General features: G+C 45.4%; 1 protein-coding gene across 2 annotated transcripts in view; it reads right to left on the bottom strand.

Moving 5' to 3' along the window:
* The window catches only part of LOC147888628 (uncharacterized), a 117,458-nt gene that overhangs the window by 93,363 nt on the left and 11,460 nt on the right, over positions 1–12,635 (bottom strand). Inside the window, exon 4 of one of the 2 annotated variants that reach the window (XM_087392199.1) lies at positions 7,113–7,337. The exons of the other annotated variant lie outside the window; for it this stretch is intronic. Within the exon in view, the coding sequence (XP_087248325.1) occupies positions 7,113–7,337 (225 nt within the window). The remainder of the gene's footprint in view (positions 1–7,112; positions 7,338–12,635) is intronic. 2 annotated transcript variants of the gene reach the window in all.

Below are 12,635 nucleotides of genomic sequence, written 5' to 3'. Positions count from 1 at the left end.
CCAAAACAAAACCAGCAATTTTGCTTTTAGACTGCTCAAAAGCCACAACTTTTTGTCACATGACCCATCAGCTTTTCTAAAATGTCAAACAATTGCTAACTTTGTTTCCTTCCCTTCATCAGAAGAAGCAATACAATGGTAAGCCATCAGGAAAGTATATTATCACGCAGAATTCATAGCATGGAGCTTTATTCCCACCTTCAGAAAGCATCCTGCAATTCATACCATACAAGTAGACTCCCACAATGTATGCAGTCTCCATGAGTGAGACATCAAATATCCTATGCCATCCTAAAGGTCAGGATGCATCTGTATAGGTAGTAGTCAGCATTTCCTTGGCTTGTACTATGGACTGTGATGCACGGCTAGATGTAGGAGACTGCCTGTGGCCACCAATCTATCCTATAATTTCCAATGATGCCTTCGATATTCTTACTCTCTAATATATTTCACTTTGGCTAATAGCCTCACTCTCTAGGATCTCCCCTAACCCCCAAGGTAAACTACTAGCAACACTCTCAAGTTGAATCCTATTAAGACCTATCTTTCCAATTGTAGCCTTTTATGCACATTCTCCCATCTATAACATTCCAAGAAGCATCTAGAATATGTCCAAATTAGGTCTTCAACTCTCCTAGCTCAACTATAAATACCACCACATCCACCCTCCTTGAAGCCTCTACTAACAGGGAAGACTTTCCTATTTTTTCTTTGTGGGGTTTCTAGTTTCCAAGGTTTTATTAGACATTGGGTATCCACATGCCTTGTAAGAAAATAATACAACGTCTATGCTCAATAGATAACAGGATCTCGTATGCAAGAGAGAAAACAAGATAGCATGGAGAATCAAAAATTTGATTACTGTAGAACTGATACAATAGATGGCGCTGCCTCCCAACCATGCGCTCCTGTGAAAGAAGCTTCGATGACGTGCCGAAAACAGTAGAAGACAGAGACTGGATGCTAAGGAATCAGGGTTGCTGTAGCCAGTGATGAAATGGGCTTCACGGGCTTGCTCTTATATAGCCACCAGTCGTAGTCGGTTAGGCTCAATTGGGTGGCCGACCCAATCCACCCAAAACGGTCGACTGGGGATCGGTCCCGAAATAGGCCACCGGGTGCGCAAAACAAAGCAACTATCCTATGGTCTCCGTTCGGCCCACAACCATCCGGGATCATCTGAGGCTCCAAACGGGCCCCGCAACCCGAGAGTAGGCTGCCCCGGAAAATGCTACGTCTACCCTCAGTGCGGTCAGTCAAGGGATGCCTTCCCGCACTTGCATGTAGCCTAGTTGGCAGTGTGCCAACTCTATCTGAAGCCGTCCAACCATCAGGCCACACATGGCCCCCATCTGGTGTCCAAACCAAGACCTACCGGATAACCGAGCTACTCAAATGCCTTCTCCTCATATGGGGGGCTTACAAGTAGAGTTAGCTGGTTCCCGCGTAGTTACTTAAGTGTGGAGCATTGATATCTAACACCCCCCCTCAATGTCCACCCGCAAGTGAACTTACTTTTTCAGTCCAATGCCAAGTCGATGAAGATGCCTCTCCAGCAAGTCTCTTCCAAGAGCCTTCGTGAAGATGTTCCGCAGGATTCTCTGTAGTCGGGCAGTACACCAAGTCGACCTCTCCATCCATGATGAGCTCGCGTACAAAGTGATATTGAATCTCAATGTGTTTTGTGCGAGCGTGGAACATCGGGTTCTTTGCAATCGCCATGCAACTCTGATTGTCACATGATAACTGCATAGGCTTGTTCTGCACTGCACCCATGTCCCCTAAAATCCTCCTCAACCACACTGCCTCGCAAGAAGCAAAGCATGCAGATTTGTACTCGATCTCCGTAGAAGAAAGAGCAACTGTGGGTTGCTTCTTGCTGACCCATGACACAACACTAGATCCAAGTGAGAAACAGTACCCTGTCATTGATCTTCTGCTGTCCACGTCTCCTACCCAATCCGAGTCTCAGAATCCGATCAAGATGTTACCCTTGGTATAGGTGATGCCATAATCAAGTGTGCCTTTGATGTATTTCAGCACCCGCATCCCTGCCCTCCAATGGTTCTCCTGGGGCTTATTGGAAAACCTGCTTAGTACACCAGTCGCAAAACTGATGTCCGACTGTGTGTTACACAGGTAAATCAAGCTGCCCACAAGCCTTCTGTACTGCGCTTTGTCCCCACCAGTGGTGATGAATCCTCGTTTGAGAGCTTCGCGTCAACCTCCATAGGGATACCAACTGTCTTACACTCAGCCATGCCAAATGCCTTCAGTATCTCTCCAGCATACTTCAGCTATGAAATGAAGATTTATTTCGGCTCCTGCCAAACTTCAATCCCCAAACAAAAATGCATCAGTCCAAGGTCTGTCATTTCAAACTCTCTTCCTAACAAATGCTTCGTCTGCGAGATCTTCTCTTCATGGTTCCCTGTTATGACAAGGTCATCCACATAAAGAACCACGATCATACACCTGTCTCCTTCTCTGAAGATATACAAATTTGCATCCGATGGGCTCCTCCTGAACCCGTTTTGCAGAAAGTAGGGATCAATTCGCTGGTACCACGCTCGTGGGACCTGTTTCAACCCGTAGAGTGCCTTCTTTAGTTTGCAAACTTATCTTCTGAACCGAGGATCTCAAAACCTGGTGGTTGTTCCACATATACCTCATCCTTGAGATCTCCATTCAAAAAGGCGGATTTCATATCCATCTAAAACACGGGCCAACTTCCCTGGGCAGCAAAAGCCAAAACACTGCGAATTGTGGTTAGTCGAGCTGTGGAAGCAAAAGTATCTTGATAATCAAAACCATGTACCTGTGCAAATCCTTTTGCCACGAGCCGAGCCTTGTACTTATCCAACGTGCCGTCGGACTTGTACTTGGTCTTGTACACCCACTTGGTTCCGATTATCTTGCGTTTTCGTGATCGATCTATAAGGTCCCAAGTATTGTTCTTCATTATGGAGCCATACTCCGACTGCATAGCCTCCATCCACCTATCATCGCCCTGTGCCTCTTCAAGACACTTGGGTTCATCAGCACGGATCACTTCTGTCATCAAAGCATAGTTGACCAAGTGTTCATGCGTCCTTCTTTGCTCCTCTAATCTCTTGGACCGGCGGTGTTCGGATAGTTCCTCCTCAATGGCTGGAGGTTCTCTGCCGTCCAAAAGCTGCTTTACCCACTTCGGGAATGGCCGTTGCCGTTGTGGTTCTGCAGACTCTTCTTCATCTTCTTTGTCTTGAATCCTCCCAAGCACCGTTAGGGGAGTTCGGTCTGCTGTTGGTGGCGGTACTGGATGGATATCTTGGTCCTAGTTATCTGGGAAGGAAGCATCCTCCTCCAATTGATGCGGCTGTTCTGAGAAGACCTCATCGTGACTTACAATTACCTTCTTAGTAACAGAGTTATAGAGACGGTAACCCTTCGCCTCTTCACTGTAGCCCAAGAAAATACACTTCCGGCTCTTCGGTTCCAATTTGGTCCTGGTAGCATCAGGGACATATAAAAGGTACTTTATCTGAGGTCAGATCAATCAATGGCGATACTATTTCGGAATATCCTTTGATATGCCTTCGATAAAATTGGACAAATTCCAAGAATGATCGCAAAGCGGTCAGACTCAAGAATAGTGCTCTGAATTACCCATGGCTACTAATCGAAGGGTTGTAGCAAACCCTTGATATGTATCCGACAGTCCATTCAATGTGGTATTGACAAGCTGTGAATTTGGCACCACCTCATCAATGTTGGCAAGCTGTTCCATGAGGTCCTTAACCTTTGTCAGGTATGCATCCATAGAGTCACCTTCATTCATACTGACTTCCTGTAATTGCCTTCTCAAATATGCAACACGAGCTTCATTGCGAATCTGATAGAGAGAAGCCAATTTATCCCAAGCATCCTTTGCTGTCCTACAAGACCCGATGTGTGGAATAATGATTCTCTTGCATGATAAAGCAATGCATGAATGTGCATTTGCATCTCTTGCATCCCATCTTGACTATTCTTGAGTTGGAAGAGCAACAGCAGGAGTGCTAGAGGAAGAGGCATCAGGAGTAGTACCCCTTGCAGAGGGACCAGCAGTAGAGGCAACCAGTGTAGCATTGGCTGGCCTCAGATCAGCCCCAGAAACAATATTCCACAAATGCTTTGGAACAAGAATATGTTTCATGAGATAAGACCACATTGGATAGTTGGTGCCATCCAACTTATCATCTTCACGAAGAACTCCAAATAAATCTTGATTGTTCCCAGCCATAGCAAATGTGATACCGTGAAAAAGACCTGAAAACCCAAAAGCCTCAAGGCTATCACTGCAAAAAGCTGGCTGTCCAAAAATGACAGCAAATATCTGCAAATTTCTGACCCAAATCAAAGGGCAAATGCAAATCTGATCCAAATGTGACTGTGGCAGGCAATGTTCACTTCAAAAACAGCAAATCTGGCAAAAGCCCCAAATTTATTGAGGGCAAATAGGCCAAAAAGAGGGCAAATACAGAAAAGCCCCAAATTTTGCTGAAATTTTTGCAAATGTGACCCAATGTATGCGAATCTGACTCAATGTCCTGCAAATGTGACTCAATGTTCTCCAATCTGTCCCAATGTATTGGAATCAAACGAGAAATTGCAAACCAAATCCCAAAAATAGCCTCAAGGCTTGCAACTGCAGAAATAGGACTTGCTGTCCACAAATTGACTGCAACAGTGCACCTGTCCCGAAGTATAGACTTCAAGATGTAGGCTTTCCAAACTGTTGAAATGGCTTGGGAAGATTTCAAACAGTAGAAGGAGGATGAGGAAAGCAAAAGTCCTCAAAAAGCCCAAATTTTTTAGAATATACTGCAAATAATTCACACGTGTCAAACCTATACTGAAATCCCGGGAATAGTACGATCTGTATTGACAAAATGTATGACTGTACGGTAGTTGTACATATCAGGTACAATTGTACGGAGGCTGTACAGATCATGTGTGCTGAATCCAACGTACAGCTATATGGTACGAATAGTACGATCTGTGCTGATGCAAGTACGAGGCTGGTATGCTTGTACGAAGAGTGTACGGATGCAGGTACGAGGCTGGTTTGCATGTACAGTCAGTATAGAGCAGGTACAAATGTACGACGATGTAGGTACAGAGTTGTATGGCAAATGTACGCAACGCAGGTACGTACGACGACTGTACACAACGCAAGTACGTATGGCGACTGTACGCAACCTAGATACGTACGACGACTGTACGCAACGCACGTATGACCGTACTGGATCTGTCGCAAGATCCGTACATGTCTGTATGAATGTCCGTACAGTTGTACGGAGTGTACGGAAAGGGTGCACATGAAGACAAAACTCTGCTCTGATACCACTGAAGGGTCAGTGAGAATGAAAGGAGCACGTACAAGGTACAAAGGTCAATGAGAAACGCCATCACGTCAAACTAGGATTATTCAAAAACAAAGGAGTACAAGGTACAAGTACCTAGATCTAGGACTAAGTGTCCTAGGTGTCACATAGGACTAAGTGTCCTATGTGGCCTAAAAGACACTAACACTATAAGTGTCTTTATTTATGCCTACAAGGCACATACCATGGCCTATAGGGCATCACTAGAACCACCAGAGGATGGCCTACAAACATGTGCCACCATGTCCAAAAAATACAAGGTATTCTGAGACGTTTCCAGAATACTTCGGCCCATACCATGGAGGGGGGTTTGTAGGCCATCTTCTCACGGTCGTATTGATGCACTCTGGGCCCTGGTATGTGCCATGTAGCTTTAGTTATTGGCACTTAGGTCACCTAGTACTTTTAGTGTCTTATGACACCTAGACTAGTGGTACCACTAGGACACTAGGTCCTAGGGTTCTCTTTTATAGTACTTTGTACTTTCATTTTCATTTCTTCTATTTGATGTGACGGCTTCCACTTCTTGCTCCACTCTTGTGCATCCTTTTGCTTCCGTGAGCCTACAACCAAGTCTACGATAACTAAAACACTTACTCAAGTTAAGCCGCTTTTCTTGATTACCATTTGCCAAGGAGCTCATCCCTCACAAGTTGAAAAAAGCACACTTCTGGTCCTAATATCTTGCATCCTTGTTTTTCAATTTGGGATTCGATTTAGTACAATATGAAACTATGCCCATAGATACCTGATTTCATATATCATAGTACATTCCAATAGCTAACCTTTAGTGAAAGGTGGTGGAGAAAACCAAACTTCAGCATGGCATGGTTGAGTCTGCGAGTTTGTGTATAGGTGGCTGAGCTTGTGGACACGTGGCCAAATGCATGGCCTGCATGGAAGTTGAGAGCATCTACATGATTAAGGGTCAGGTCTTTGCTTTGATCTCGCCCGGTTTTGGGGTCTAACTCTTGGGCTGTTCCTGAGATGTGATCCAGAATCAGTGCACATGATTAGGGGATGCAACTCATTTCTATAAGAAGATTGCCTAGTGTTGAGGTGATCGCAGTAGCTAATACTTTCATCTTGGCATTCTACATCTAGCCTATCTTGTAAACACTCAAATCCTCCAACAAGCCCTGTAGGGATGCAGAGGATCATTGCATGCAGTTCTCTCTGTAAACATTCTCACATGCAATAATCGCTTTTAAGGTTTTGCGGTCTACTACTTCATAGTAGTCAGATATACTTTTTTCGTTTGATTGAATATTGCGTGTGTAGAATTTGATTGCTTTACTTCAGTAGATGCTTAAGGAAAGATTCACTTTCCAACAGCACAACCCCTGCCCCCCCCTTCACACACACAAAGATTACATCCAGCCATTGCTAAGAGCCTCGTTGAGCAAGAGGGAATTTGTACAACTCAATTTTCTGCCAGTCGAGCTTGTTGCATTAAAAAATTTTAGGGAGCCAAAGAAGGATACGATGGAGAGGCCGAAGACCATGCACATTGCTAGGACTCACACACACACACACACACCTTCTCTCTTCCCACAAGAATTAAACGGTAAAGGGGGCTGCTCACCAAGGACGGGAGATGGGAGGTTTGTGTGTGGTTTGGAGTTGGGAGGGATGGCATTAAATTCAGCCAAGACTCCCTCATACAGGAGGCTTTGAGAGCAAAAATAGCACTTCAGAACTTACATTAAACATCCCATCTGCAGTTCGCATTGTACATTTTGATAGGTACGCCAATGCATCACGATCCCACAAAAAGTGCTGCATCTCAGCTTTGATCCTGTTTGTTGCTGATTGACTCCCTGAACTTAAGAACTCGCCATGCACGGCAGATTCTCTCAATGAACCCCAAAGAGGAGGCAGAGGTGGAAAGTTTATGTCGATCAAAAACTCTTCACAACAACATGGAGCCTGCATTTTTGAAAATAAAACCTTTATGAAATAGTCTTAGTCCTGAGAAAGTCCAGCAACAGGCAGTATGTATCTTGGACCTATTTCACAAACAACACAGATGATCAAATGGCAAATAAAACTTCAGACAATACATCCTGCTGTTTGTTTCATGTTGTACTAGATACAAGCATTCGTGCAACACCATCTTAGATCAAATGGCACATCGTGCCGTTTGTTTCATGTTGTACTACAAGCTTGGCACAGATTAACTCCTACTTTCAATGTCAACTATATTGTTCCATTACCACTACTTGAACTTAAATCATTCATTGTCAACTCCACTTGCACCACTTTCAATGTCAACTCCTACTTCCATTACCACTATTAATTAACTCCACAGCAGGGAAATTACACAATTGAAGAGACACCGTCTCCATCACTATAAGCAGAAGGGATAACAATGTATGAGCTTTTGAAAAAACATTGCCAGAGGTCCAGGGATGTAAGTAGACTCATATTCAAATGGACAACTCAATTCACAGCAATTAAAAGTACAGAGCCTTAGATGACAACGTATCTTACAATTGAAGGCACTTGGAAAGAACTACGTTTCACACTCCTTGCCCAGATCAGGGACCCCCTGCTGTCCCCCCCACTACTAGGCTTCTGCTTGCTCCCTCTTTGCCCTTGCTCCACCTCCCTCCCTCCTTCCTGTATCCCCTCCTTCTGTCTTTTATTTGTTACCCTGCTGCAATCATGTAGGACCCCCTCCACTTCTTCCCTCACTGCTACCATCATCCCTCCCAGCTGCTTTTTGTGCTGTTCAACCCACCCGTCTCTCCTATCCTTCAGTCCTGCTAACCTTGGCTAGCCTAGCTTCTGAAGAGTTTTCTGCTACCTGTTTCTTCTCCCCTTTTGCAGCGTGTCTTGCTCCTCCTCACCCTGCTACCCTATTCTACTCCTCTTCCTGCTGCCTGCCTTCTTCTTGGCAGCATCTGCAATGTTTCTGTCTCTCCTTCACCCTTTTTCATCCTCTTCTTGGACTTCCTTTTCTTCTTCTTCTTTTTAGCCTTTTCCTTCTCTTCATCGGGCAGCATCATGTTGCCTCTAAGTACAACCTGCATAGAGGAGTCAGGTGCACCAGCAACAGACCTAAGCACCAATGCAAGCACCCCAGTAATTCCTCTGCTTCAAAGCTTAATCCAGACCCTACAAAAATCTGTGGAAAGTCTTATGCGAAAAACTCCAAGCACAAACATTCTTCAATCGTCCACAATAATCGCTTGATAAACCCAATCAGATAATTATGGACCCTGCAGTTTGCAACTTACTTTTTTATTTCTGTTATTCCACCAGGTGGGATCTTTGACATACTCTCACCATACCCACTCTGCATGTTGTAAATCATTGCACGACAGACCGTATGTAGGCAATTATTGACTACCTGAACTCTGATATGATTAGCATAATACATGAATTGCAGCATGCAGGTCAAGCCCATGAATGTAACACTCCTCCTGTTCGTTTTGGGTACTATTTTTGCAAGGATTTCAAACCATCTTTTCTGTTGCAAGGTGACCTGCAGCATAGAGGTGACGTTGTAGCTGGGTATTTCTATTGGAACTTTCCTGTAATTTACAGGCTTTTTTTTCTTTTGAACAGTGCAAATTTTGGGCTAGCCCATGGATGTAGTAATAAGAACTGAAAAAATGAAATAAGATGAGCTATCCACAGCCTGCTTGCAAGCATATTATACAACACAACAGGATTATAAAGGACAAGAGCATTCCAGGATCCATCAAATTCAATCCAGCCCGTGGGTTTGTCATTTGTTATCAGCTGGTAATTGTAAAAATGAACCAGCAAGTAGCCCTTGCAATCTGTGCGGATGTTGATAAGTAAATCTGGTGGAGGATGATCCAGCTATGGTATGCCCAAGATTGAGTCCCTGTATGATTCCTTCGATGGCTCTACTCCCTCGGCAAGGGATCCACCACATACACTAGCCTAAACCTCACTAACACATACCAGTTGGACGAACAAGAGAGTCAAAGAGACTTAGTCCTAGGAGACTTCGACAAAGAGAAGGGACTTAGTCCTAGGACCTTGAAAATGTGACTCGAAACATTTTCGCTCAAGTCTGGCATACCCTCTTCTCAATCTAGCCTGCATAGCTTGAAGATCAAACCTGAGCAGAGCACTCCCCAATAGGTAAGGACGCCACAATCTCCACTGGTGGCCCATCGAAGGTGTATTGCTCTTGGTGTGCTGCTGCCCAAGATGTGTTGAAGATCATAACCGTGGTTTTCCCAAATCATGTGTCACGAGGACGTGAAAGTATGGGACTTTTGATTTGCGACTCCCGTGATTTGCACATGACTGCCTTGAGCCTCTGGGGCACGAGGGTCCGGCCATGGGGCGGGACTTGGGGAATTAAAATTCCTAGTGGGCCCTCGGAAATAGTGAATGTGCACCCAATTACTAGGCAATTAATTCCTAGGGCCAAAATGTGCAACAGGGGGGCCAAAAGAGTGGTGCAATTAAAAACTGCTATTTTTAGCATAGGACTACAAAAGGGGCCCAGAGCTCTTATTTTGGGTTCAGTTGGCCAAATCAATTTCAGAAGGAGCCAGATCACCAGTTGTGAGCTGCCAGAGCCTACCACGTGCTGCTAGAGCAAAATCACCTTTTACCAGGAGCTTCCAAAGCCTGCCAGGGAAAATCGTCACCAGCCAAGGTCAGTTCCAGTGCATCCAGGGCCTGCCAAAGAAAATCGCACCTGCTCCAAGAGCTTGTTGCAAATTGCGATTTCAGCCAGGGTGTCCTTTGCAAATTGTGATTCCACTTCCAAGTCCTCCGGGCTGTGCTAGGTGACCGCGTCCTGTTCTAGGTTTGTTTCCAGGTGTTTCCAGGCTGCTATAGGAAATTGCAATTTGTTTCCAGGTGTTTCGAGGCTGTCCCAGGGAAATTGCAATTTGCTACCAGGCTGTCCAGGCTGTGCAGAAAAGATTGCGATCTATTTTCTGGAGACTTCCGGGTGTTGTTGCTGATTTTAGTAACTTTCCAAGCGTGGGTGAACTTCGCTTCTAAGCTGCTCTTGGGACTGTGCCAGGGCAGAATCAGCTTTTCTCAGCAAGATCTAAGGTTTTCCAGCCCAGGTGACCTTTCTTCTGTGGATACCGGGTAGAAGAAGTTCCTTGATTGGTTGCTGGCTAGCTATTGCCTTTGGTTTTCTTGCCTCGTGAAGAAAGGTTGATTTATGATGTTGGGCAGTGGCCAAGGAGGCTATAGATTGAGGCAACCCATTAGGAAGTGCTTTGTTGATTGATTGCACCAGAGTTCAGCTGTTGAGGGCTTTGTCTTACAGTTGTTCAGCCGTGTTTGGAGGGTTGGGCACTTGGTTGTGCGATTGTAGGTGTGGCTCAGACAGTGGATTCTATTGGGGTCTCTGTTGCATGCTTTGGTTGGCTGAGGATACAGGATTGCCTAGGGATTGGATGCTGTTCACCGTTTGAAGTTGAGCAAGGAATTACAGGCTGGGCTGGACGGGAAGTCTGAGGGCGTTGGTTTGCCTATGGAGCAGCTTCCTAGAGACCTTTGTAATGAGCCTCTTGGCTCAAATGAATGTTAAATAAATACCTCAAGGGGTGCCAGTGTTTGGGGCCAATCGATCTCTGTGTTTTTTAGTAGGAGCGCTATAGCTCCCCTTTGGTTCAAAAGAAGGATGGTTCTTGGCGTATGTGTATTGATTACCGCACCCTGAATAAAATCACCATTAAGAATCGCTTCCCTATACCCAGGATCAATGATATTCTGGATAAGTTGAAGGGGGGAGCTGTTTTCAGCCGCATTGATTTGAAGAGTGGGTACCATCAGGTTTGCATACATCCAGAGGATGTCCATAAGACGACGTTCAGGACTTCTTTTAGGTTGTATGAGTTTTTGGTTATGCCTTTCGGACTCACTAATGCTCCTGCCACCTTCAATCGTATGATGGACAAGATCTTTCGAGACCACAGAGCCTTTGTGGGTGCTTTCTTTGATGACATGATTATGGGACTTTTGATTTGCCACTCCCATAATTTGCGAGTGACTGCCTTGAGCCTCTGGGGCATGAGGGTCCGACCATGGGGCGGAACTTGGAGAATTAAAATTCCTAGTGGGCCCTTGGAAATAGTGAATGTGCGCCCAATTACTAGGCAATTAATTCCTAGGGCCAAAGTGTGCAACAAGGGGGCCAAAAGAGTGGTGCAATTAAAAACTGCTATTTTTAGCACATGACTACAAAAGGGGCCCAGAGCTCTTATTTTGGGTTCAGTTGGCCAAATCAATTTCAGAAGGAGCCAAATCACTAGTTGTGAGCTGCTAGAGCTTGCCAGGTGCTGCTCGAGCAAGATCGCCTTTCACCAGGAGCTTCCAGATCCTGCCAGGGAAAATCTCCAAGACCAGTTCAAGTGCATCCAAGGCCTGCCAGAGAAAATCGCACCTGATCCAGGAGCCTGTTGCAGATTGCGATTTCAGCCAGGTTGTCCTTTGCAATTGTGATTTCACTTCCAAGTCCTCTGGGCTGTGCTAGGTGACTGCGTCCTGTTCTGGGTCTGTTTCCAGGTGTTTCCAGGCTGCTACCGGAAATTGCGATCCAGGTGTTTCCAGGCTGTCCCGGGGAAATTGCGATTTGCTACCAGGCTGTCCAAGCTGTGCAGGAAAGATTGCGATCTATTTTCTGAAAACTTTCGAGTGTTGCTGCTGATTTTGGTGACTTTCCAAGCGTGGGTATTCGCCTCTAAGCTACTCTGGGGACTGTGCGGGTTTTCCAGCCCAAATGACCTTTCTTCTGTGGATACCGAGTAGAAGAAGGCTTGTCTTTGCCTGCTTTTGATGTTCCTTGATTGGTTGCTGGCTAGTTATTGCCTTTGGTTTTCTTTCCTCGTGAAGAAAGGTTGATTTATGATGTTGGGCAGTAGCCAGGGAGCTATAGATTGAGACAACCCGTTGGGAAGTACCTTGTCAATTGATTGCACCCGAGTTCAGCTGTTGAGGGCTTTGTCTTGCAGTTGTTCAGCCGTGTTTGGATGGTTGGGCACTTGGTTGTGCGATTGCAGGTGTGGCTCAGACAATGGATTCTATTGGGGTCTCTGTTGCATGCTTTGGTTGGCTGAGGATACAAGATTGCCTAGGGATTGGATGCCGTTCACCGTTTGAAGTTGAGCAGGGAATTACAGGGTGGGCTGGACGGGAAGTCTGGGGGCGTTGGTTTGCCTCTGGAGCAGCTTCCCAAAGACCTTTGTAATCAGCCTCTTGGCTTCAAATAAATGT

Source organism: Dipteris shenzhenensis, chromosome 21 (assembly GCF_047967505.1).
Source record: "Dipteris shenzhenensis isolate YYH24624 ecotype China chromosome 21, Dip_SZ_1.0, whole genome shotgun sequence".
NCBI lineage: Eukaryota > Viridiplantae > Streptophyta > Polypodiopsida > Gleicheniales > Dipteridaceae > Dipteris > Dipteris shenzhenensis.
Note: the sequence above shows the minus strand (reverse complement) of the source record. Positions and strands in the feature narration are given on the sequence as shown.